Source organism: Schistocerca gregaria, chromosome 4 (assembly GCF_023897955.1).
Source record: "Schistocerca gregaria isolate iqSchGreg1 chromosome 4, iqSchGreg1.2, whole genome shotgun sequence".
Lineage (NCBI taxonomy): Eukaryota > Metazoa > Arthropoda > Insecta > Orthoptera > Acrididae > Schistocerca > Schistocerca gregaria.
This window is the reverse complement of record NC_064923.1, coordinates 75,875,450-75,903,335: the sequence shown is the minus strand read 5'-3', so window position 1 is coordinate 75,903,335 and position 27,886 is coordinate 75,875,450. Positions and strand designations below refer to the sequence as shown.

At 43.2% G+C, this 27,886-nt stretch overlaps 1 protein-coding gene across 1 annotated transcript in view; it reads left to right on the top strand.

Annotated features, from left to right (window-relative positions):
- The first annotated feature begins 434 nt into the window (after window positions 1–434).
- Window positions 435–27,886, top strand: part of LOC126268138 (mitogen-activated protein kinase kinase kinase 13-like) — a 139,302-nt gene continuing 111,850 nt past the window's right edge. Inside the window, exon 1 of the mRNA XM_049973669.1 lies at window positions 435–632. Within this exon, the coding sequence (XP_049829626.1) occupies window positions 478–632 (155 nt within the window). The 5' untranslated portion in view covers window positions 435–477. The remainder of the gene's footprint in view (window positions 633–27,886) is intronic.

Below are 27,886 nucleotides of genomic sequence, written 5' to 3'. Positions count from 1 at the left end.
TTGGCATAAAGGAGACTTTACCGGGCGAGGCAGGCTGCAGGGGTTGGAGGGGGCAGAGTCAAACACACAGCGATTCATATCGATCGCACGAGCACGTGGCACGGTGCTTAGTGCAGCCGGCAACGCCGCTCTCCCGCCACTGACATCTGTCTGTCAGGCGGCTGTTTACTTTATTCGAGCTCTAGGTGTCGGCCGATCGGCAGCACGCCGAACCTAGGAAGTAGACTGTCGCGTTGAAGAATGGCCACTGTAACGATTTTACGGGAAGAAGTGTTAGTGATATAGCGATTGAAGGCGCGACTCTATTGTTGCCTAGTAGCGCGAGCGCGTGTCGCACACTGAGTGCGTGCTCTAGGGGGAGTGTGATGTCTTCGCTTGCGGCGGTGTTTGGCGCGGCAGCTGCGAAGGCAGACGCGGCGCAGGCGGGCAGCCTGTGAGGTGAGGTGTTGTGAGTGGAGCGGAGAGCAGTGAGCAGTGATGTGCCTGCGCTGGAGATCGCTGCTGGCGCCGCGGCGCCGCGACCGACGCTCCGGCCGCCACTCGGCGACGCTGGGCGCCGCCCTGCGCTCCGTGCTGGTCGCCGACGCCGCCTCCAGCTGCCGCGGCTGCGCCGACGCTCTGCTCGCCCCCAGGTGCGTGCAGTTCACCACCCTCTCGCCGGCGCCAGAGTCTCTGCGCCTTCTACTCGAGCGACTATCCATAGCAAGTCAGTCTACCGCACCGCACAATTGCGAATTGTTCGTGTCCCGATTCTCTTCTGTCAAGACCTGTCGTCTTTTGACGATATGTTTGAGCGGAGAGAAAACAAGATTCCCTAAAACTCACACGACACGTTTTGTCAGAATTTTCATAGCCAAACGAAGAGTGGGAAATAGACAAATTGTGTGCCATATTGCCCAGCGTGAGATCTAGTTTTGCTACATGAATTGGTACAAATTATGGAATATCACTTTGTTTTCCTTTCAGAAATTTCACATTAAGCAAACAAAATATCTGTAGCACATACTTTAGGTTGTTTTAATGCATCGTATATTTTCGCTTGCATACTACGTTGGGCACATTTCTAAATCAGGGCCGGCCGAAGTGGCTGAGCGGTTCTAGGCGCTACAGTCTGGAACCGCGCGACCACTGCGGTCGCAGGTTCGAATCCTGCCTCGGGCATTGTTGTGCGTGATGTCCTTGTGGTAGTTAGGTTTAAGTAGTTCTGAGTTCTAGAGGACTGGTGACCACAGCAGTTAAGTCCCATAGTGCTGAGAGCAATTTGAACATTTTTTTTTTTTTTTTTTTTGTGAATCAGGATTTACACTAAAGTTAGACATTTTTGGCACTACAGATTATGAGATACAAATATGGAATACTCCACCCGTTAAAAGTTTTTTTAAAGTCGAAACAAATAATTGAAAATCTAACAACTGATTGTCAAAGAAAACACTATAAAACGTGATAACACAACAGAACAACTCACGAAATAGAATGAAATTTTTACTCTACAGCAGAGTGTGCGCTGGTATGAAACTTCCTCGCAGATTAAAATTGTGTGCCGCACGGAGATTCCAACTACGGACCTTACCTTTCAAGTTTGGAAGGTAGGAAACGTGGTACTGGCGGACGTGAGTCGTGCTTGGGTAGCTCAATTAATAGAGCGTTTGCCCGCGAAAGGCAAAGGTCCCGAGCTCGAGTCTCGGTCCGGCCCACAGTTTTAATCTGCCAGGAAGTTTCAACTCACGAAATACTCCATTTTCAGTTATCAAATTCGTTACTAAAAGTAATTTCACTTGCAGAAGTCACACACGTATCGTCCTCTGCCATAGTGTGCACATTCAGTGTTGCGCCCACATTACACGGATTACACACATTAAACCATTCTTACCCTACCTCCTCCTCCGAAAATTTACCTGAGCAAAAGGGACAGTTGCCATCTTCATTAGTGGGTACCATGTTGTCTAGACCGCGACTAAGGCGGACGAATCATGTTTCTCATTAAAAACATCATCCTACGCTTTGGTGGCCTCCCCTTCTTTCTATACGGTTTATTTGTTGCTGTCGTCGATACTCTGAGACATCTCTCGTATGGAAACAACGTTAGTACTGCTGAAGAACCACCTTTTCTTCCCTTCATTCCTGACCTCTTCTTTATTTGTGCAATAGGTGAGATGTCAAGATGTAATTTCAGATGTCGCAGCAAATGTTCCTCTCTCGACTTCAGCATTGGCCTTTCCATTTTTAGAAGCCACAGCTCCTGCAGATGGTTCATTGACTGGATCTTTAGGTACCTACTTAATTATTGCTGGCAATTAAATCCGCATCCGTGAAAATATGAGGGTTTAAAGGGGATATACCTGTCACACTAAATCCATTGACTGCCATTTCCCGTTTCTGTCACTTCAGGTAGACCTTGCCATTCAGTATGGCGATATCCATGTTTGTTACTGCACCTGTGCATTTCCCCTCATCCATACCTGTACCTGCTCAGAATATGAGGCTTTCAAATGACTCGTGAAAGTTCTGTCCAGCGGTTGCATCTTGTGGGGGGCATGAGGAGGTAGACACAAGGTTTTCACATGGTTTCGCCAGCGAGATGTATAACATCCAAATTTCTGGAGTGGGCCCATTTTTTTCTCTAACATTGTTATTTGCATAGCAGGCATATCCTTCCGCTTTAGAACTCGTGAAGTCATTTCTGAAGCAATTACTACAAACAAAACAGGTTGTGAAGGTACGGTACAAATATGGAATACTAGGGTATAAATAAGGAATAATAGTCCATGTTAGTCACACGGGCATCTCGAAACTCAGAATCTCAAATAAAATCGAAAATTAAATTTTAATTCGCAACAAACACGTCATTTAAGGGCTTAATGTATTAGCTAACCTCTGTTTACACAATGTATTAATAATTTATGTGTTGTGACAAAAATGAAACAGAAAACCAACAACCTGCAATAGTTATGCCTTCTAGTGAATTCGTTAATACGATTTCACTCACTCGCAGTGGCTGTCAACTGTAATATGAATGCATCCCAAAGCAGTCTACAGTTGCTGAACGCAGTTCTTAAGCAGCTAACCAAAGTACAACACTTACAAGGTGAGAAATCATAGTATTTCATACTAGTACCCATATTCCGCATTTGCATCTTTCTGTGACAGTAATTGCGAGAAACTTAATCAGTTATTTGAGGGAAAAATTAAGCAATGAATTTTCATAGCCAAAGGAAGACAATGGGATATAAAACTGATCAGCTTGAGATCTAGTTTATATATATATGGAACTGCCTTAAAGTAAACAGGGCAATTAAGAAAAACTTTGACTTCGGGCAGAATTGAACCGTTTTACGATCGGGTGCTGCTAGCTAAGTAAATGAGGTGTCAAAAGTTCTACAAGGCCTAGCTATTTCAGGAATAAAAAGTTATGGTGATGTGATATTTAACTGTCAACAAGGCTTACTTCGGATCTAGTACTGAATTTGGAACAGTTGGAGAACACAAGTAGCGTGCAATAAGAACATGCTTCCTGAACAAAACGTGTAAATAAATTAAAAATCTGTCAAATTTTTTGCAAAATTATTTGTTTTCAAGTAATATAGAATGTATTCGACAAACGTCTCACGCGTCTTTGAATAATGCTCGAAATCGTATCCAGGAAATGAGTTTTCTACGCTGCCGTACGAGCCCTAAGTTTTCTTATTTTTGGTCTACGCGAAATGTATGACAGTGGGAGTAGAATCGTTCTACAGTAAGCTCCATATGCCGGTTCTCTAATTTTTCTCAATAGTTTTTCGCAAAAAGAATGTCTTTCCATTTGAGCTCCCCAAGCACCTCCGTAACACCCGTCTGTTGATCAACACTACCGGTAACAAACCCAGCAGGGCGCCTCTGACGTGCTTCCATGTCTTCCTTTAATACGACCAGGTGGGGATCCCAAACACTCGACCAGTACTTAAGAATTGGTCGCAGTAGTGTCGTAGACGCCATCTCCTTCACACAGATGAGCCACACTCTCTCCCAGCAAACCGAAGACGACCAGGTAGGCCATTGTCCTTCCTTGCTACAGTCCTTACATGCTTGTTCCATTTCCTATAGCATCGTCGTATTAATGCTGTATCCGAACATTACGGGATTGTCTTTCCTATTCATCTGCATTACCTTAGTTTTCTACATTTAGAGATAGCTGTCGTTCATCAGACCACCTAGAAATTTGGTCTACGTCATCTTGAACGCTCCTACTGTCACTCAACATAGACACCTTCCCGTACATCGTAGCATCATCACCATACAGGTGCAGACTGCTGTTCACCCTGTCCGCCACACCATTTGTTTGTGTAGGGAACAAGAGCAGACATATTACACTTCCCTGTGGCGTTCCTGACGGTACCCTTGTCTCTGATGAACATTCGCCATCCAGGAAAACGTACTTGGTTCTGTTGCTTAAAAGTCTTGTAGCCATTCGCGTATCTAAGGACCAGTTCCATGTGGTCGTACTCGAGCTAGTACTCTGCATTGGGTAGCTACTCAAGGCAGCTTTCGGAAGACGTTTTCAAAAGTGCTTCACAAGACAGCTTGTCCCTACTTCCTGCAGTGAGTCCTTAGACGTGTCAGTCTGTACTTGGTAGGTTAATGTAATCTCCAACGAATGCTGCATGATCGTCGTACTTTCTTCTTTCTGATGGTAGACTTCATGTGAATAATACTACAGCTGTTGCGGCAGGATCGGGTGGCCAGTGAGAACCCTCGACGATTGGCTTTAGTTCACCCAGACCGGTTATTCTCGTCCAGATAACTTCACAGTTGGTCACGAGGTCATCTCTGGGCGCATTACAAACATTGTTACTCGTGGTGAAACCTGTTTTCAATCAGTTCGTTTCAAAAAATATGCTTCAGTCGAAAGCATAGATATTCTCTGATATAGATCGTAAGGGAAGCTGTTCAGAATCGTTAAAAAAAGGTCGTGTAGCAAGTGAACCATTGGTGGATCAGGCGGCTGTCTGTCAGTGCTCAGTGAGGCACAGCAGAATGCCTACCAAGAAGTTTAGAGTACACACAAGTGAAACTAAGAACTCATTCTATCTACAGTCCGAAACTGGTCCTGTGTGATTACTCCCTGTTACCTGTCAAAAAGAGTGCTTGGAAGAAGATTCGGCATCTGTGAAGAAGTTCTTAAAGTCTACAAAAGTGAATATGCAGGTCTTGATAAAAATAAAGTGTTCTGCAGTATTGCATGAGGCTCATAGATTTTTGTAGATGGTTCGCCAACGAAATGTAATGATCGAAATAGTTTTACGTTACAAAAATTGTTCCCCGGACGGGGCCTCTCGGCCAGCAATGACATCCGAGCATTTCACTTTTTGTGAGTTAAGTCTGTTGTTGTGCAACAGGAGTATTTTGGCCAAAAATGTTCGCAGTACGTTATTAAAGCATCTTCAGTGGCCTGAAATTCATATATATAATCATTTAAATGAAGCATTTATAATCATATTGTGCCACTGTACATACAATTACAAACTATAATCATTTCTTCTATCGGTATCTTCTTTCTCGGTACACTTGTTTTATTATTTGCTGTAAGGACAGTGCATGTATTTCGTAATTTTACTATAATAAAACAAATGAATTGAGTAAGTAAGTGTCGGAAGTAGAACTGTTTTTAGCTTGTAAGTACAGTGGCTTAATACATGAACTAAGAATGTTACATATTAGCGACAATGTATATATGTTTGGAAGGTAGGAGGTGAGGTACTGGCGGAAGTAAAACTGTGAGGACGGGGCGTGAGTCGTGCTTGGGTAGCTCAGTTGGTAGAGCACTTGCCCGCGAAAGGCAAAGGTCCTGAGTTCGAGTCTCGGTCCGGCACACAGTTTTAATCTGCCAGGAAGTTTCAATGTATATGTATTTCAGGTCACAGAAGATGCATGAGTAAAGAAGGCAAATCGCGCCTGACAAACCAGCATTTATTCAGTTGCACATAGACTTCACCTGAACTGTTAATATATTACTACGAACATGTGAGATAGACGGGCCAGCGACGTTAAAGCTATTTTGTCTTCTTTTCTCTTTGTATCTCAACACTATCAAATTTATTTCTTCGGGGATGTGTGGATTGTTAAGATATTCAGCAATGATCCCTTAGTCACGTTGTCAAACGTATTTTATCTGACGTGTAGGATTCTTCTACCAAAACCACAAAAATAAACAGCAACAGTGGAGTGTTACTAAAACTAAAGGGCAATAAAGAGCTGAAGCACGTACTTAATAATTGTGAAAACAGCGTCGATAGCAAGTAAGTGAAGCGCACAGCGTGGCAGCTGTAAAGTGATTGAATGGTCACGACTTGTCAACTCCTGGCCGTTATTCCGCAAACGTGGATGCAGTCGGGAGCACGGTTTTTTACGTCACACGCACTGTTCGGAGGACGTGTGACGTCACAGACACACCTGTCGGCGGATCACGTGCCGCAGCACACAGTTCGCTGACATTCACTGCGCCCGCCTATGAACTGTCAGTTGGTGGCTAGCGGCACACGCAGTGCAATGCACCTGTTCGTTCTGCTATTCAGAGCACACACCGCCATACACGAATGACAGCTTGCTCCTCCTCTACTTCCGAAACATAAAGGCCATAATTTAGCAGACGTAGTATAATAAGTCACGGCTGCAAAATACTAACGCGAATTATTTACAGACGAATAGAAAAACTGGTAGAATCCGACCTCGGGGAAGATCAGTTTGGATTCCGTAGAAATGTTGGAACACGTGAGGCAATACTGACCTTACGACTTATCTTAGAAGAAAGATTAAGGAAAGGCAAACCTACGTTTCTAGCATTTGTAGACTTAGAGAAAGCTTTTGACAATGTTGACTGGAATACTCTCTTTCAAATTCTGAAGGTGGCAGGGGTAAAATACAGGGAGCGAAAGGCTATTTACAATTTGTACAGAAACCAGATGGCAGTTATAAGAGTCGAAGGGTATGAAAGGGAAGCAGTGGTTGGGAAGGGAGTGAGACAGGGTTTTAGCCTATCGCCGATGTTATTCAATCTGTATATTGAGCAAGCAGTGAAGGAAACAAAAGAAAAATTCGGAGTAGGTATTAAAATCCAGTGAGAAGAAATAAAAACTTTGAGGTTTGCGCGATGACATTGTAATTCTGTCAGAGATGGCAAAGGACTTGGGATGGCAGTTGAACGGTATGGACAGTGTCTTGAAAGGAGGATATAAGATGAACATTAACAAAAGCAAAACGAGGATAATGGAATGTAGTCGAATTAAGTCGCGTGAAGCTGAGAGAATTAGGTTAGGAAATGAGACATTTATATTAGTAAAGGAGTTTTGCTATTTGGGGAGCAAAATAACTGATGGTCGAAGTACAGAGGATATAAAATGTAGACTGGCAATGGCAAGGAAAGCGTTTCTGAAGAAGAGAAATTTGTTAACATCGAGTATAGATTTAAACGTCAGGAAGTCGTTTCTGAAAGTATTTGTATGGAGTTAACCATGTATGGAAGTGAAACATGGACGATAAATAGTTTGGACAAGAAGAGAATAGAAGCTTTCGAAATGTGGTGCTACAGAAGAATGCTGAAGATTAGATGGGTAGATCACATAACTAATGAGGAAGTATTGAATGGGATTGGGGAGAAGAGGAGTTTGTGGCACAACTTGACAAGGAGAACGGACCGGTTGGTAGGAAATGTTCTGGGCCATCAAGGGATCACAAATTTAGCATTGGAGGGCAGCGTGGAGGGTAAAAATCGTATAGGGAGACGAAGAGATGAATACAGTAAGCAGATTCAGAAGGATGTAGGCTGCAGTAGGTACTGGGAGATGATGAACCTTTCACAGGATAGAGTAACATGGAGAGCTGCATCAAACCAGTCTCAGGACTGAAGACCACAACAACAACATACATGTACACTTGTTGTTTTTTCTTTCTGTAATGGATACGATGCACTGAAATGGATCGAACACGATGAAGCAAGTGAAGATTTGATAACATGAAATAATACTATACCGTTCAATTATGTTGAACCGGCAATGTAATTGAGAGATATGAGGTGGCAGTAGAAAATGTGTGCAAGAGTGAGATTCGAACGCGGATATCTGCGTTTCGCTAGCAGTCGGCTGTATATATTTCGTAAACCACATCAAATACTGACGAACCGATTCCACCGACTGAACTTGAGGAGAGGGGCTAGTGTAATTGTTTAATACAAACCATATAAAAATGCACGGGAGTATGTTTTTTAACACAAACCTACGTCTTTTAAATGTACACGTTACTTTTGTTAGCACATCTGAACACATAAACAAATACGTAATCAGTGCCGTTTGTTGCATTGTAAAATGTTAATTACGTCCGGAGATATTGTAACCTAAAGTTGACGCTTGAGTACCACTCCTCCGCTGCTCGACCGTGTGTATCGGAGAGCACCGAATTACGTAGGGATCCAAAGGGAACGGTGATGGACCTTAGGTACAGAAGAGACTGGAACAGCACATTACATCCACATGCTAACACCTTTTTATTGGTCTATTTCACTGACACACATGTACATTACCATGACGTGGAGGACGCATAAATTGGTCAACCCGTGCCCCTTATCTTACACCTCTGGACTTCTCTGTGGGGTACGTTAAAGTACCGTGATGTGCCTACAACCCCAGAGGATATGAAACAACGTATTGTGGCAGCCTTGCAGCCTGCGGCGACATTACACCAGATGTACTGCGGTGTGTACGACATTCATTACGCCAGAGATTGCAATTGTGTGCAGCAAATGATGGCCACCACATTGAACATCAATTGGCCTGACATGTCGGAACACACTCTATTCCACTCTGTAATTGAAAACGGAAACCACGTGTGTACGTGTACCTCACCCCTCATGGTAATGTACATGTGCGTCAGTGAAATAGACCAATAAAAAGGTGTTAGCATGTGGACGTAATGTGCTGTTCCAGTCTCTTCTGTACCTAAGGTCCATCACCGTTCCCTTTGGATCCCTACGTAATTCGGTGCTCTCCGATACACACGGTCGAGCAGCGGAGGAGTGGTACTCAAGCGTCAACTTCAGGTTACAATATCTCCGGATGTAATTAATATTTTACAGTGCAACAAATGGCACTGATTACGTATTTGTTTATATGTTCAGATGTGCTAACAAAACTAACGGGGTTCCATTTAAAAAAGTAGGTTTGTGTTAAAAAACATACTTCCGTGCATTTTTGTATGGTTTGTATTAACCAATTACACTAGCCCCTCTCCTCACGTTCGGTCTGTGGAATCGGTTCGTCAGTATTTGATGTGGTTTACGAAACATAGCCAGCGGTAATGTTAGGTGACTCACCCTGTATTTTTTGTCTTGTCTGTCATTTTTTCAGTTTTTAGGAACTTTTTTTCCTTCGTAAATGTTCTATAAATAATTTAGTACTGTACGTACTAACTTTTGTGTCGTCTTCAACATTTTAGTTGAACCATCATCATCATCATCATCATCATCATCATCATCATCTTCTTCTTCTTCTTCTTCTGATATATTTTCTTGTGGTACCTAGTAGTGACTTTATGTACATGTTATGTCATTCCTTGGGGTATTCTATTGTTTTTCATCACGTATGTTTATAATTCATCTCTCAAACTATTCAGGCATGTAAAGAAATCTCCATGTACGGTTTTGACGATGGTTACTTCAAGAAGCTTTAACAACCCTACCACAACATAGGTCAGAAAATTAATTATGATTGTAGTGTTGCTCACGCTGCTAAATATTGCATTTTCGGACAACAAAAAAGTTATATTATATGGCAGGTGTCATTAGATCACAGTCAATAAAGTCATTTCTTGAAATAATGGATAAACTATGCACTCATCTTTTCGTGTTTCCCACGCTGGTCTCGTTGTAAACTCATGGCTCAATCGTCGAAAATCTAGGTAGTGGTGATTCCAAGGTCGGATGCGAAGAGGCCTAGGTGGTGTTCTGCTATATTCAAAAGTTTTATAGATGTGTTTCATAAACCATTCTTGAAGATTTTTTTAATTACTTTTGTTGCAATATCACGTAACTCCATCCAAAACATCACTTCACAATATAAAACATACTTGAAAATATCTTCCTCACTGTTAAAGTTCACATTTCATAAACTGTCTACAATTTGCTTCTTTCTAACATGACGACCAAAGCTTGACTGTCTAATAACCGCTTACGCACCCAAAAAATCAGAGTTACAAGTACGTCAAAGATCATATTGACAAAAGAAAGAATACACACAAGAATAATATCATTGCAATATATACATTTCGATGTATCGAAGTACCTCTACGTTAATGAAATCAAATCTGAATGTTCTCACAGAAATATGTTAACTATTTTACAGAAACACAGTAGAATATTGCTGGTATCGAGAGATTGAGGTGAGGTTCCGTAATGGTTACGTAATTAAAGTACCACAAAGCCCAACATAATTATCATCAGCCAGCGCCCATTATATAATAATCTCTGTTAGTGATTGTGTCGTCTGCCAGCTTTGCTGAAGAAATCTTCTCTTCCAAACACTTTTTTTCATTATATCCCTATTGTTTTCAGTCGTTTTTTAAAAATTAATCACTGTATCGGTACGCATTCCACAGTTCCACCAATAGGTTCTCAAATGCCGTGCATAAGAACGCTTTTTTTTTTTTTTTTTCCGGAGCTCATACCGCGTCCTATTGGTGATGGAAAGATAGGGCGAAGTGTTTCGGATAGCCCTTAGGTTTGGGATCGTTTCTTTACCCAACAGGAGGATGGTGTAACTGTGAGTATCGTGCAGTATAGGGTCAAATTTTGAATATCACATACTTCCTCCAGCCTGGACAAATGGAGGATATTGTTTGGTGGGTGTGATCTGCGGTGCGCCTTAAGAGGCTACGGAGTCACCATGTAGTTGCCGAGAAAACCAGAAAAAAGCATTTTCAGCATCGTTTCGCCATCAGCAGCGGATATCTGGATAAGTAACCGCCGCAAATTGCTGGCACTTATCTAGAAGTGGTATCTTCCCATTTTCAAAAATTTGTATCCATTATCCAGAAACGCACGAAAACACGGCTATACACAGCAAATAACTGTAATTTTTACTATACATTCGTAGGACCGCGATCTCGAACAACTTTTGAAAATTGTATTGATATCTTTATCCGTTTAGGAGAGGCTGAGATTAAAAATTGCCCTACTTGTACACGTAAGAGACGCACATAAAACCCAGTGTAAGACGAAAAGCTGTTTATAAATTGACGTAGCACGGAGAGAGATACTGTAAAGTGTGTGCGTTATCATCAGAATGATTCTGGGAGTCCCATTTTCTACTACGGAAGGATATGCAAAATTTTTGTTCACGTAAAATCCACTCTGAGGTGTTAAATTAGTTTTCCGTTATTTCAGTTTTGCATACGTTAACTATCAAAATTTTACTGACCCATAAATTTCTCTTCATATGATTGAAACGTCCTACTGCAGCAAGGAAAAGAAAGGAAGCAGCGGAGAAATGCTCCTGTCGGAGCACAAAAAAGGGACTATGCTCTTGTTTAATAGAAGACTGAACAGTGGGGTACCAGCTGCCTCATTCTACTTTCCTCAGCATCTTTCAAAACTTTTCCCAAAAAATTTGGCATGAGAATTTATTGGCGATTTTTTGTGCTGACAGAGGAGGGACAGTGGGAAAGAGAAAAGCAATAAATACTGGAAAATAGTAGACAGTAGTTGTGGTGTTGAAAGAGGAAGGAGACAATGGCAGTGTGAAAGAGAGACACGATGGCAGTGGAACACAGTCAGAGCGACAGAGCAGTGATAGCAGAAATATGAATGAGACAGTGCCAGTGGGACAGGAATAAAGAGAAGGAGAAAGTATAAGCGGGTAACAGCAAGTGCTAATGAGAGACAGACTGTGTGACAACTACAACGAGAGAGAGAGAGAGAGAGAGAGAGAGAGAGAGAGAGAGAGAGAGAGAGAGAGAGAGAGCAGCAGTAGGAAGGAAGGAATGAGATAGTAGCAGTAAGAGACAGCAAGAGGGACACAGTGACCGAGAGAGAGGAGACAGCAGTACTAGGGCGGAATAGAGGGGACTGTGGCTGTGACAGAGGAGACAGTGACAAAAAAGTGCAAAGAGACAAGGACAATCAGTTGGGCTGAATGAGTCAGTGAGAATGGGCAACTGGAGTTGGTGGGCGTGAGCTATTTACGGCGATGGAAAAGTGGGTGTGAGGAAGCTACAGCTAGGGAAGCCTGTGCGAGTCGGTGGTGAGTTGTATGTGAAAAGGCGCGCAATGTGTTGCATGCCATAAAATTTTGAAATTTTTTAAAGGTACTGTGGAAGGTAGATGAAAGCAGGCGCTACCGTAGTCAGATTCTTTTTAAACAGGAGCATATTCGCCTTTTTTGTGCTCCGATGGGAGCATTTTTCTGCTGGTCTCCGCATTCTGAAATGATCACCGCTTCGGACCTCTTATCTCAAGGGTCTGTTTCTTTCCTGCTTTGTATAGATGTTTACTCTTTAGCTTTAAATTTCATGCGTTACTTCAAATTCCGAAGTACACTACCGGCCATTAAAATTGCTACATTAAGAAGAAATGCAGATGATAAACGGGGATTCATCGCACAAATATATTATACGATAACTGACATGTGATTACATTTTCACGAAATTTGGGTGCATAGATCCTGAGAAATCAGTACCCAGAACAACCACCTCTGGCGGTAATAACGGACTTGATACACCTGGGCATTGAGTCAAACAGAGCTTGGATGGCGTGTACAGGTACAGGTGCCCATGCAGCTTCAACACGATACCACAGTAGTGACTGGCGTATTGCGACGAGCCATTTGCTCGGTCACCATTGGCCAGACGTTTTCAATTGGTGAGAGATCTGGAGAATGAGCTGGCAGGGCAGCAGTAGAACATTTTCTGTATCCAGAAAGGCCCATACAGGAGCTGCAACATGCGGTCGTGCATTATCCTGGTGAAATGTAGGGTTCCGCAGGGATCGAATGAAGGATAGAGCCACGGGTCGTAACACATCTGAAATGTAACGTCCACTGTTCAAAGCAATGCGAACAAGAGGTGACAGGCGTGTAACCAATGGCACCCCATACCATGACGCCGGGTGATAAACGAATACACGCTTCCAATGTGCGTTTACCGCGATGTCGCCAAACACGGATGCGACTATCGTGATGCTGTAAACAGAACCTGGATTCATCCGAAAAAGTTACGTTTTGCCATTCGTGCAGCCAGGTTCGTCGTTGAGTACACCGTCGTAGGCGCTCCTGTTTGTGATGCAGTGTCACGGGTAACCGCAGCCATGGTCTCCGAGCTGACAATCCATGCTGCTGCAAACGTCGTCGAACTGTTCGTGCAGATGGTTGTCGTCTTGCAAACGTCCCCATCTGTTGACTCAGGGATCGAGACGTGGCTGCACGATCCGATACAGCCATGCGGATAAGATGCCTGTCGTCTCGACTGCTAGTGATACGAGGCCGTTGGGATCCAGCATGGCGTTCCGTATTACCCTCCTGAACCCACCGATTCCATATTCTGCTAAGAGTCATTGGATCTTGACCAACGCCAGCAGGAATGTCGCGATACGATTAACCGCAACTGCGATAGGCTACAATCCGACCTTTATCAAAGTCGGAAACTTGATGGTACTGAATTCTCCTCCTTGCATGATGCGTCACCACCACTTTTCACCAGGCAACGGCGGTCAACTGCTGTTTGTGTATGAGAAATAGGTTGGAAACTTCTCTCACGTCAGCACGTTGTAGGTGTCGCCACCGGCGCCAATCTTGTGTGAATGCTCTGAAAAAGCTAATCATTTGCATATCACAGCATCTTCTTCCTGTCGGTTAAATATCGCGTCTGTAGCACGTCATCTTCGTGATGTAGCAATTTTAATGATCACTAGCGTAATTTAAATTTAAAAAATACTTAGTTCCATTTGGTTGTTTCTTACATTCGTTTACTTCTGGAGAGAACGTGTTACGGACGAAAACGCTAGACTTCTAAATTATGACCCTCCTCGTTTCCGTTGTCAACCCAAAGCTCTCCACTAAAGGACGTTCTTTGGTTACTGTCCTTTTACATTAAAATCTCCCCGTTATCACCTTCTGGGTGGGTTTTCTATCATTTATCATCTTCTGTAAGTCATAATACAAGTGTTCTACCTCATTAGAATGCAAGCACGTTGATTCATAGAGTTGTATAATTTACATTGCCCTAGCAGCGGTGGCCACCGGGACCAGAGTGGAACGCTGAGGTGCCTAAGGTACAAACGTCGAGACCAAAAAAGTAGCAAGTCAACTGCTTAGGCTGAAATATTGGATGCACGTATTTCACGAAATTAAAAACTTACCCACGTAGGTGAATATTGCGTAAAAAATAATTGTTGCTGTCAGCATGGTGTTATTTCTACTTCTTGTCCGATGTATTACTCTGCGGATGTGTTTATGTTGACAGTTGTTTGACTCCTGCGTTCACGACCCCTGACCTGTATAGATGATCCTATTTGTTGTTTGCTGGTGATTTGTTATCGCGGAAACAAGGGGCGCTACCGGCGGACTCTTGTTTTGAAGTTCCCCAATCCCTGCTGTCCAGGAATGTGTTGTTGACAAAAGTAAATGGGAGATGCGCCGATAAGCGAATGGGTTCCTACGCCAGAGAGAACTCGGGCCGTCACTAATGAGCTCGATGTAGACGGGACGTTAAACGATTAACTTCCTTCCTTCCTTGAACTAGGGAAACTCGAGTGAACAGTACAGCTCGCCACTAGCCATTTTACCAACTATTGCTGACTTCGTTTGCGCGGTTATTGACCTCCAAGCAAGATTGAAAAACATAACATCTAATTGTCGGAATAGCGCTACGATTTACTTTGTGTGCTGTTGTGGTCTTCAGGGACTGATTTGATAGCAGCGCTCTACGCTAGTTCTGACTCGCCCAAGCCGCCTCATGTATGCGTAGTTACTGCAACGAATATCCACTGGAACTTGCGTAATGTAGTTAAGCCTTGATCTCCCTCTACAATTTTTGTTCCCTATTCTTTACTCCATTATGAAATTAACTATCCCTGAGGCCAATTGCACATCTTACGGGCTATGTTATGAGGACTTCCACAGGTAATTAAAAACGAATGTATAAATCTACATTAGCCACAAAGTTTAAACATTGTCCATTAACTGTTTTGTTTGTTATACCATCATCGTCAAGTGGAAGACACATTTTACATAACTGTTCGTAAACAAGTCTTGGCTCTTTCTTGCAGCACCATGACAGATGGCCGAGGGTGATATTCTCATTTTGAGAAGTCAGGAGCCATCTGTTTTACTTCCTAAAAACTTTCTAAACCTAAGATCGCATAAATATTTCTTTATTTAAAGCAACCGGTTTCGGCAGACTTTGCTGTTATCTCCAGGTCTGTTGGAATATGTCTCTCAACATGAGCTAAAAAGTAATACTTGATATAAAATTTTTAGTATCGCATCACAAAAAAACTGAATTAGAAGTGTACATTTACATACCTTAAAAATTTTTGGTTGTAAAAAGTGTTCATTTTAACTTGGAACTCGCGTAAAGTTACAGGGTAGACGGCACTGAGGAAAAATAGCTTAAAAATAGATATGTTGTGGCCTTTCCGATTTAATTAGCATTGACGTTAGACGCTCAGGTCGTTGCTCGCTCACATTCAAGCACTTGGACGCCCCAAAATGCGGTAATGCACAGACATCTGTGGATCCGTGAGTTACCACTTGTTCCATTGCTCATTACAAGTTAAACTGTGCCTTTGTTGGAAGTGATAAATTTAAGCTAGGTATGAGGAAACCAAACGAAGAACAATTCTGGCAGGCTGTTTAAATTTGCGCCGCAACGACTGATTGGCTAGCTTCAATGCCAATTAGGTCGGAAACAGAGCAACGTATCGAATTTTTTCTTAACAATCATTTCTCGCCACAATCTACACTGCAGCGCTTTCCAGACTGTTTTTGACCACCCTGTACATTGTCAACATTATAACGTTTATTAAATAATGTAAGATAAGATATATGCGAAAAAATAGTTTGTCCTGATAAGCGCACAGGAAATGTTAATAATCTAAAACATTATCCAGTACTGCGTCGAAAGTTTTAAAGAAATTGCTTGGTTTGCTTTCATAATGCTCGATAACTAATTTCTGTGGCCCTCATACAGGTTTGCAGTATCTTGAAGTCAACATTTGTTCTGAAACTTGCGACATTTATCTTTGGTAAGTGTGACTATTGCAGATTTTTCAGTTGTATCATATCGAAATGCTGCTCCTTGAATCTATTATTAAAGTTACGGGCCCAACATTCACTGCATATAATTGTGTAAATGCAAGATTTGTTGAATTTGGTGGCATTCATTTGAAGATTGCAGAGCAGTCTGACACAGCTTGTTCTTGGATAAGAAAGTTCTCTTTATTTACGTAGCTCTAAAACATTAGGATTTTTTTGTACTAAACGTTGCCAAATACCGACTCTATGCAGTGGGTATGCTTCTGTACTTTGCGTTTGTTTTATATTTTGAGCCATATGATCTGTTCTTTAATGCCTCATGATGTGTCACACGAACCTGTTCCTTGTTTTAGTCAAAGTGAGCCGTAAAAGCGGTTTTCTCATCAGTTCGATGAAGTGCTTTGATCGACCAATGTAATCATTAGTATTCTTCTATAAGTGCAGATTTCAACAGTTTCTATTCCTGTCAGACATGTTTCACTTCCATATAAGGATGAACTTCATACAAATAGCTTCAGAGAAGACTTCCTAACAGTTACGTTTATATTCGTTGTTAATAAACTTACCTTTCTCAGAAACGCCATTTTTTTAACTGCCAGTCTACATTTTTGTACGCTCTTTACTTGTGTCATCAGCTGTTTTGCTACCCATACGGCAAGACACCTCTACCACTTTTTGTGTCTCAGTTCCCTAATCTTATTTCCCTCAGCATCGCCTAAATTAGTTCGGTTACATTCCGTTACTCTTGTTTCAATTTTTTTTTGGTTCATCTTGTAACCTCTCGTAAAACCACTATCCATGACGTTAAACTTTAGCGTCCTTTGCTGTGTTTGACAGAATTATAATGCGTAATTGTTTCATTGAAAGATAGACCAACTAGCGAAATAAATATTGGAGGTAAACAATTGAAGGTGGAAAGTGTGAAGTACGTGGGAAATGTGACAGAGGAAAATGGAAAAAATGAGAAAGAGGTCAGTGAACGTGGCAGACAGAAGCATACCTGTGAAATGTTAGGAGCTGTTTTAGAACAAAGACGTCCCACAAAAATGCGAAGTAGTAAGATACAGAAGCTGCTACACCCCAATTCTCCGCTATGCATCTGAAACGTGGGTAATGAAGAAACAGATGTAAGCAGGTTAGAGGCACGTGAAATGAAGATTCTCAGAAGTAGGGCAGGAGTAACAAGGGGAGAGAGAGGATGAGAAATGAAAGGGTACGTGAAATAATGAAAGAACAAGATAGAGCCATCAAGGCCAAGATGGTGTGGGCACTTAAAGAGAATGGAAAACAAGAGGATTGTCAATAATAAACAAGAGGATTGTCAATAATATACAAGAAATAGACATGCGAAGTAAAAGGAAGACAATGGGATAGAGGGTTGAAAGGTCTGGAAGTGTGTATTGTAAAAAAAAAAGGCTAGAGCTGGATCGGAATTAACACAGAAAGATGGTTGGAAAACAGGACTAGACGGCGAAGATTATGTTCCCAACGTAACCAGCCGGGGGCGGCGGAAAAATGTTCATGATGATGAACTATTTTGTTTACTATTCTCATATTCTTAACTTTCACGTGTGCATATATTGTAATGTGAAAGATCTGTCATCTGAACAATGCAGCCGGTGTGCTTTCGTAAAAACTATCTGATAAAAATCCATCTGAAATTGTGTAACTGTATTCCAGTTAACTTTTACTAGAAATAACTTAAAACCTGTGTTCTAAAGAAGCTGTCGTGTGAAATTCTGTATTGTGTAGTGAAGCGAACAGTGCTACAATGCATGACGTCACAGTACGTGCAGTTCTAACATACAGAACGGGGGAAAAAATCTTGCATAAAATCACAAACCAAGCTTTGGAAGAACAAATATCTAAAAGGCTTCTGTTAAAATGCTCTGCAGATTAATGTGCCGAAACTGAAAAACTAAAATTCCGAACATTAAATGGCTCAGACGCGAACACACACACTGATAAGCCAAAACACTATGACCACTGGCTACGGCGATGCCGCCTGGTGTACGTGGCGCGGTAACAAAAGCATGCAAGCGGAGAAGACACGCGCGGGGGATGCAGATGGCGAAATCCTTTGAGATAAGCGACTTTGAAAAAGGGCAGATTATGATTAGGCAGCGCCTGTGAAAGAGTAACTCGAAAACGGGGAAGCTGGCCGAATGTTCACATTCTATTGTCGTCAGCATCTACAGAAAGATGTAGGACACTGGAATTTCCACTAGACGCTAAATGATTGGCGTCCACGGCACGTCACAGAACGTGGGGTTCAGAGGCTTCTCCGCTCTGCCAAGTAGGATAGATGGTGATGTGTGGCATCTCTGCCGAAAGAACACAATGCTGGTACACGCACAAGTGTTCCAGAGCACTACGTTCATCGTACACCATAACTGCGTGTTCACGTCTTAATCGAACGTCATCGTCAATTACGAATGCAGTGGACACGGGACCATCGGGATTGGACCGTCGATCAATGGGGACGTGTCGGCTCTTCGTGTGAATCACATTTTGCTACATTAGGTAGATGGTCGTCTCTACAAACACCGTCATCGAGGATGAACGGCGGCTCGAGACGTGAGGGGCTCCGCGGACACAGGCTGGTGGGAGCAGTATCATGCTACGGGAGAAATTATCCTGCGCTTGCACGGGTCTGTGGTAGTAATCGATGACACGCTGACATCTGCGAACCAAATGCATTACTTCATGAGTGATGCCTTCCCGATGACGATGTTATCTTTCTGGAGTATAATTGTCCGTGTCTCGGAGCCAGATCCGTGTTACATTGGTTTGCGGAGTATTATAGTGAACTGCCGTTGATGTCTCGACGACCAAATGCATCTGATGTAATGTCGTAGAACCCACCTGGGTCGCTATCGGACGTCGTCATCGCGTACACAGATCAGCGGCACGTCGTTTTCGCGTGTTACATGAACTGTGCGAAGACATCTAATGCCGCATACCTCAACAAACCTACCAACAAACTGTCGGATACCTGATACACAGAATCAGTGATGTATTTCGTTCCAAAGACGAACAAACAAGCTATTAAGCAGGAGACCATAATGTTTTAGCTCATCATTGTAATACTGCACTGTAGAATAAGAATGTCCGGAAACGAAATGCGATCTGAACTAAACAATAACTGAACCGACCTGATGTTAAACTGGCCCTAACGAACTTCCCTGGCTTGCCCTTTGGCAACGGAAGAACGGCACTGTTCGAAAGTGGATCATATTAAAATGCAGCGCAGCAACAAACCAGCCAAAGAGAACCTTACGTAAATGCAGTGCAAAGAAAAGAGACTTCGTTAAGCGCTTCATACTTCAAGCCTGAGCAACTGTGTTCCGCTAAGTGGAATGCGCTGACACACGATTACAAATTGAATCTTTATCAAGGCGTCGATGAAAGAAAGGAATTGAATTTCCTGAGTGATATAGAAGCGACTGCAGTTAGAAACTGTGTTTTGAAAGCCGGCCGCGGTGGCCGTGCGGTTCTGCAGTCCCGAACCGCGGGGCTGCTACGGTCGCAGGTTCGAATCCTGCCTCGGGCATGGGTGTGTGTGATGTCCTTCGGTTAGTTAGGTTTAAGTAGTTCTAAGTTATAGGGGACTGATTACTTCAGATGTGAAGTCCCATAGTGCTCAGAGCCATTTGAACCATTTGTGTTTTGAAACTCACTCACTCAATTACAGAAATCTTTACGAGATTCACTTCTTATAAGGATAAATCTAAGTCTGACATGGTAACTCATTAATGAAATGGTAAAAGGGTGTTGAATCTATAGCTCTGAGTCCAAGCCATGTGAGTAGATAATTTTGTTGAACCACGTGTCGACAATCGAACTAACCAACCCGAACCGAGAAAGAAAAGTGACACCGAACATTTACCATTCTCAAACTCATTACAAATTACGAGCGAGCAAGCAATGCAGCGACATTACCTGAATATCTTCAGACTCCTAAAATCAGTTTTTACTAAACCAGATTTCAAAAAATCATCATCTGCATTTGCATATCTGTGTTGTGCTAATTATTTCCAAACCTCTCAGCAGCGTGACGAAAACCACACTCTCTCACTGAATATTCTCGAGTGCTACACTGGAAACGACAGTATTACTGACAACCAAAGATCTCATCGCTCTTACTCAGAAAATATGTGGCGTGACAATTAAGTGCTGAAGATCTATGTCTCAAAAATATCCAGTGTATAAGTGCGAAATAGGACTCATCGAATAGAGAGAGAACTTACATCACTCCGTCTAATACCAAAATTAAGCCAGAAACCTTAAAACTGTCGCTGGCAAACAGTTTTAATTTCTTCTCACTGAACTTTAACACCTTTCAAAAATTCTCTTTGGCGTCCTTTACTTTTTAATCCATGTGCATACTGAATACCAAAGGTAGACCCGCCACTCAACAAACGCCCCTTTTTTAAGTCATTCGACTCTTGCACCTGCAATCCAGTTTTCGCACCTAGTACTTTATCCGCGCAACTTTGAGAATTTCAAAGAATATTTTCTGTTGAACGTTGTCAAAAGCTTTTAATAAACAAAGTTTGCTTTGAATTTCTTCAGTGTAGGCCATATTCTAAGATAAATCGCAGGGCAGGTACTATTTCGCTTGTTGCTACATTTCTCCATAATAAACGGAACAAAATCGGCAGATGTAATTTCCGGAGTACCACAAGGGGAGAGTGATAGAACAGTTACAATGTATATAAGTGAGCTAACAGAAAGCGTCGGTAGCTCTTTGACTTCCCAGATGATGCGGTTGCTTGTAAGAAAGTAGTAACACCCGAAGACAGTATCGATTCGCAGAATGACCTGTAGAGCGCTGATTGGTGCAGGCGCTGGCAGCTGATCTTGAACATGTCACATATTACGCATACATCAAGGAAAAGAAGTCCACTGTCGTAGAAGTGCACTGTTGATGACGATTTGTTGGATATAGTGTACCCTAAAATGTCCAGGAGTAACTAGCTAGAGTGACGTGAAGTGGAACAACCACACGAAAGAAATAGCAGGAAAAAAATCTGATTCCATACTGAGATTCATAGGAAGAATCTAGGGAGGTGGATTATAACGCGCTTGTTCGACCGATTCTTGTGCACTGATCATCAATATGGAATCCTAACTTGGTACGACTGATAGAGCAAATATAGAATAGCCAACTAAGAGCGGCGCGTTTCGTTCGGGATCGTTTAGTCAGCGCGAGGGCGTTTACAGAGATGCTTACAAACTTCAGTGGAAGACGTTACAAGAGAGGCGTTGCCACCACGGAGAGGTTTACTATTGAAGCACTTTCCGGGAGGAGTCTGAAACTACTTATGCCCACGTACATCTCGCAAAATGATCACGATGAGAAACTTGGAGAAATTAAAGCTAACACGGAGCCTTACCGACAATCATTCTTACGCGCGCCATCTGCGAGTGGATCAGTTGGACACATCAGTTGGACACATCAGTTGGACACATCAGTTGGACACATCAGTTGGACACATCAGTTGGACACATCAGTTGGACACATCAGTTGGACACATCAGTTGGACACATCAGTTGGACACATCAGTTGGACACATCAGTTGGACACATCAGTTGGACACATCAGTTGGACACATCAGTTGGACACATCAGTTGGACACATCAGTTGGACACATCAGTTGGACACATCAGTTGGACACATCAGTTGGACACATCAGTTGGACACATCAGTTGGACACATCAGTTGGACACATCAGTTGGACACATCAGTTGGACACATCAGTTGGACACATCAGTTGGACACATCAGTTGGACACATCAGTTGGACACATCAGTTGGACACATCAGTTGGACACATCAGTTGGACACATCAGTTGGACACATCAGTTGGACACATCAGTTGGACACATCAGTTGGACACATCAGTTGGACACATCAGTCCCTCCACTACCTGCCGTCAAGTTGCTTGAGGAATGTTGATGTACACTACTGGCCATTAAAATTGCTACACCAAGAAGAAATGCAGTTGATCAACGGGTATTCATTAAACAATTATACTTGATCTGACATATGATTACATTGTCACGCAATTTGGGTGCACAGATCTTGAGAAATCAGTACTCAGAACAACCACCTCTGGCCGTAATAACGGACTTGATACGCCTGGGCATTGAGTCAAACAGAGCTTGGATGGCGTGTACAGGTACACCTGCCCATGCAGCTTCAACACGATACCACAGTTCATCAAGAGTAGTGACTGGCGTATTGTGACGAGCCAGTTGCTCAGCCACCATTGACCAGATGTTTTCAATTGGTGAGAGATCTGGAGAATGAGCTGGCAGGGCAGCAGTAGAACATTTTCTGTATCCAGAAAGGCCCATACAGGACCTACAACATGCGGTCGTGCATTATCTTGCTCAAATATAGGGTTTCGCACGGATCGAATGAAGGGTAGAGCCACGGGTCGTAACACATCTGAAATGTAACGTCCACTGTTCAAAGCAATGCGAAGAAGAGGTGACAGAGACGTGTAACCAACGGCACCCCATACCATCACGCTGGGTGATACGTCAGTATGGTGATGACGAATGTGCGTTCACCGCGATGTCTCCAAACATGGATGCGACCATCGTGATGCTGTAAACATAACCTGGATTCATCCGAAAAAGTGACGTTTTGCCATTCGTGCACCCAGGTTCGTAGTTGAGTACATGATCGCAGGCGCTCCTGTCTGCGATGCAGCGTCAAGGGTAACCGCAGCCATGGTCTTCGAGCTCGGGGATCTAGATGTGGCTGCACGATCCGCTACAGCCATGCGAGTAAGATGCCTGTCATTGCGAGTGCTAGTGATACGAGGCCGTTGGGATCCAGCACGGCGTTCCGTATTACCCTCCTGAACCCACCGATTCCATATTCTGCTAACAGTCATTGGATCTCGACCAACGCCAGCAGCAATGTCGCGATCCGATAAACCGCACTCGCGGTTGGCGACAATGCGACCTCTATCAAAGTCGGAAACGTGATGGTACGCATTTCTCCTTGTTACACGAGGCATCACAACGACGTTTCACCAGGCAACGCCGGTCAACTGCTGTTTGTGTATGAGAAGTCGGTTGGAAACTTTCCTCATATCAGCACGTTGTAGGTGTCGCCACCGGCGCCAACCTCGTGTGAATGCTCTGAAAAGCTAATCATTTGCTTATCACAGCATCTTCTTCCTGTCGGTTAAATTTCGCGTATGTAGCACGTCATCTTCGTAGTGTAGCGGTGTTAATGACCAGTAGTGTAGATATACATTACTACATAACTGCCCCCGAGGTCGGCTTAGTAATTCCATCGCTCTGTAGATAATTCGTATTAGTATATTGCAACCGCGAATTATTAAGCTGCTTGGTCGATAGTGCTCACAGCCTGTAACGTGCGTTTATGAATCTACATCCTAGAATAGACGGGGTCTGCTACGTGTACGAATCTCGAAAAAGTCTCTGTGGTGTTAGCGCTCTCTCTGTGGTATCGCCTGAGAGTCTGACGCGCGTCTCCATCCACGAAGTTTCGCTATCCGGCTGTTGCCGGTGACAAGATACGCGCCACGTGCGGCTCTCGTATAAAGGAGGGCGCTCAGTGGAGATATGCCGCGCTGAAAAGCCCAGCCGGCTGACGTCTGGAATGTGTTTATCTGGGAGAAGAGGGCCCAGCTGCGCGGAAGAGCTTAAGTCGTATTTGCATATCACGTGAACCTGCGCTCCTCCGGCCGCCGAGCCGGTTCGCGCCTGTCTCTGGAGAGTTCTCCACCTTCTCCAGCGCGATCTTGCCCTGCACGCGTCAGTGTGTGCCCTCCAACACATGATTAACTGTTAAAGTATCTGTCACTCTCCGCCTTACAAAATCAATACACACCAGTGGCACACAGGTTTACATTTTATTTTTTCCGATCATTCATGGTGCGCTATTTGATTCAGTTGAGAGTATATAAGAAGTGCGAAAGAACGGACCTACAAAATTACAAGCAAATATCCCTACCTTCTGTTTGTTGCAGAATCCTTGAACATATTCTCAGTTCAAATATAATAAATTTTCTTGAGACTGAGACAGAAGTTCATGTCCATGAATCGGCAATGTCTTAGAAAGCTTCGCTCGTGCGAATCTACCCTTGCCCTTTTCTCACATGATATGTTGCGAAATATGGATAAAGGGCAACAAGCAGATGCCATATTTCTAGATTTCCGGAAAGCAATTGACATGGTGCCCCGTTGCATGAAGGTACCAGCATGTGGAATAAGTTCACAAATATGTTAGTGGCTCGAACGCTTCTTAAGTAATAGAACCCAGTAAGTTGCCCTCGATGGCGAGTGTTCTCAAAGATGAGAGTATCGTCAGAAGCTCCCCAGGGAAGTGTGATACGACCACTATTGTTCGCTCTATACATAAAAGATTTGGCGGACAGGGCGGGGAGCAATCTGGGGTTGTTCGCTGATGATGCCGTGGTGTATGGCAAGGCGTCGAAGTTGAGCGACCATAGGAAAATAAGACAGACAACATTTCCAATCGGTGTGATGAATGGGAGCTAGCTATACATGTGAAAAAGTGTAAGTTAACGCGAATTTAGCAAGATCAAACCTGTAATAACGAGCACCAAAACCGATTCAGGCATTGGTGAACACAGTTGTCGTAGTGAGACTGAACATTGCAATCCCCAAATCCTCGAAAAATAAGTGAAAAATATACAATCTCCGCTCATTTCAAATTAATAATATAAGTGTAGACCAGATGTGGCTTAAATTTGAAGAAATAGTATCGGCAGCAGTTGAGAGATTTATACCAAATAACGGGTTAGAACACTGTCGCAGAAACAACGAAACAAACATGCCAAATTTAAACAGACGCAAAACCCCCGAGATTGGCGATCTTTTACAGACGCTCGAAATTTAACACGGACTTCAATGCGAGATGCCTATAACAGTTTCCACAACGAAACTTTGTCTCGAAACCTTGGAGAAAATCCAAAGAGGTTCTGGTCGTATGTGAAGTATGTTAGCGGCAAGAAACAATCAATGCCTTCTGTGCGCGACTGAAATGGAGATACTATCGAAGACAGTGTTGCCAAAGCAGAGTTACTAAACACAGCCTTCCGAAATGCCTTCACAAAAGACGAAGTAAATATTCCAGAATTCGAATCGAGAACAGCTTCCAACATGAGTAACGTAGAGGTAAATACCCTAGGATTAGTGAAGCAACTCAAATCACTTAATAAAAGCAAGTTTTCTGGTCCAGACTGTGTACCAATTAGGTTCCTTTCGGAGTATGCTGATGCAATAGCCCCATACTTAACAATCACAACCGTTCGCTCGCCGAAAAATCCGTACACGAAGACTGGAAAGTTGCACAGGTCACACCAATATTCAAGAAAGGTAGTAGGAGTAATTACAGGCCCATATCGTTAACGTCGATATGCAGCAGGATTTTAGAACATATGTTGTGTTCAAACATTATGTATTACCTCGAAGGAAACGGTCTATTGACACACAGTCAACATGGGTTTAGAAAACATCGTTCCTGTGAAACACAACTAGCTCTTTATTCACATGAAGTGCTGAGTTCTATTGACAAGGGATTTCAGATCGATTCCGTATTTCTGGAAGGCTTTTGACACTGTACTACACAAGCGGCTCGTAGTGAAATTGCGTGTTTTCGGAATATCGGCTCAGTTATGTGACTAAATTTGTGATTTCCTGTCAGAGAGGTCACAGTCCGCAGTTATTGACGGAAAGTCATCTTGTAAAACAGAAGTAACATCTGGCGCTCCCCAAGGTGTGTTATAGGCCCTTTGCTGTTCCTTACCTATATAAACGATTTTGGAGACAATCTGAGCAGCCGTCTTCCGTTAGTTGCAGATGACGCTGTCGTTTATTGACTGATAAAATCATCAGAAGATCAAAACAAACTGCAAAGCGATTTAGAAAAGATATCTGAATGGTGCGCAAAGCGGCAATTGACCCTAAATAACGAAAAGTGTGAGGTCATCCACATGAGTGCTAAAAGGAATTCGTTAAATTTCGGTTACACGATAAATCAGTCTAATCTAAAAGCCGAAAATTCAACTAAATACCTAGGTATTACAGTTACGAACAACTTAAATTGGAAGGAACACAGAAAATGTTGTGGGGAAGGCTAACCAAAGACTGCGTTTTATTGACAGGACACTTAGAAAATGTAACAGACCTACTACGCTTGTCCGTCCTCTTTCAGAATACTGCTGCGCGGTGTGGGATCCTTACCTGGTAGGACTGACGGAGTACATCGAAAAAGTTCAAAGAAAGACAGTACGTTTTGTATTATCGCGAAATATGAGGGAGTGTGTCACAGAAATGATACAGGATTTGGACTGGAAACCATTAAAAGAAAGGCATTTTATATTGCGACGGAATCTTCTCATGACGTTCCAATCACCAACTTTCTCCTCCGAGCCGGCTGCGGTGGTCTAGCAGTTCTAGGCGCTGCAGTCCGGAACCGCGCGACTGCTACGGACGCAAGTTCGAATCCTGCCTCAGGCATGGATGTGTGTGATGTCCTTAGGTTAGTTAGGTTTAAGTAGTTCTAAGTTCTAGGGGACTGATGACCACAGATGTTAAGTCCCATAGTGCTCAGAGCCATTTGAACCTTCTCCTCCGAATGCGAAAATATTTTGTTGACACCGACCTACATAGGGAGGAACAATCACCACGATAAAATAGGGAAATCAGAGCTCGTACAGAAAGATATAGGTGTTCATTCCTTCCACGCGCTATACGAGATTGGAATAAAACAGAATTGTGAAGGTGGTTTGATGAACCCTCTGCCAGGCACTTGAATGTGATTTGCAGAATATCCATGTAGATGTAATGTTCGAATACGATATTACTAGTGACCCGCTTGACACAATCAAGTCGTTTACGTAGCTGGGTGTAACGTTATAAAGCGACATGGAATGGAACGAGCGTGTGAGAATTGTGGTAGGGAAGGCGAATGGTCGATTTTGTTTTGTTGGAATTTTAGGAAAGAGTGGTTGACTAGTAAAGGAGACCGCATACAGGACGCTGGTGCGACATATTCTTGAGTCTGCTCGAGTATTTAGGATCAGTACCAGATGGACTGAAGGAAGACATCGAAGTAGTTCACTGGCGGACTGCTAGTTTTGTCATCTGTAGGAAGGACCACGAAGATAAGACACGAGAAATGAGACTCAGACAGACGCATATAGACAGCCGTTTTTCTCTCGCTCTATTGGCGAGTGGAACAGAAGTGGTACAGCTTACCTTCCGCCACGCAGTGGTGGCTTGCGGAGTATCGATGTAGATGAAGTACTTAGTACTTTGGTCTAACCGTAGGTGGCCGTACAGTCACTAGAATGATAATTTCTGCACAGTCCATCCCATTTTCTCAGCTTTTGTCATTGCGTGGGCGGACAACACAGGGTGTGATAAGCAGGGACATCACAGGGCGCAGCGGTTTGTATGTAAGCAGGGTGTCAACAATGCGGATGTTCACAGGCGATTGATGGCAGTGTGTGGAGTGTGTGCGCCGTCACGAAAAATGCTCTCGCAACACAACGAGTCTGGAAACCACTCTTGCCATCGCTGAAATGGGGTTCCAGGAACTGC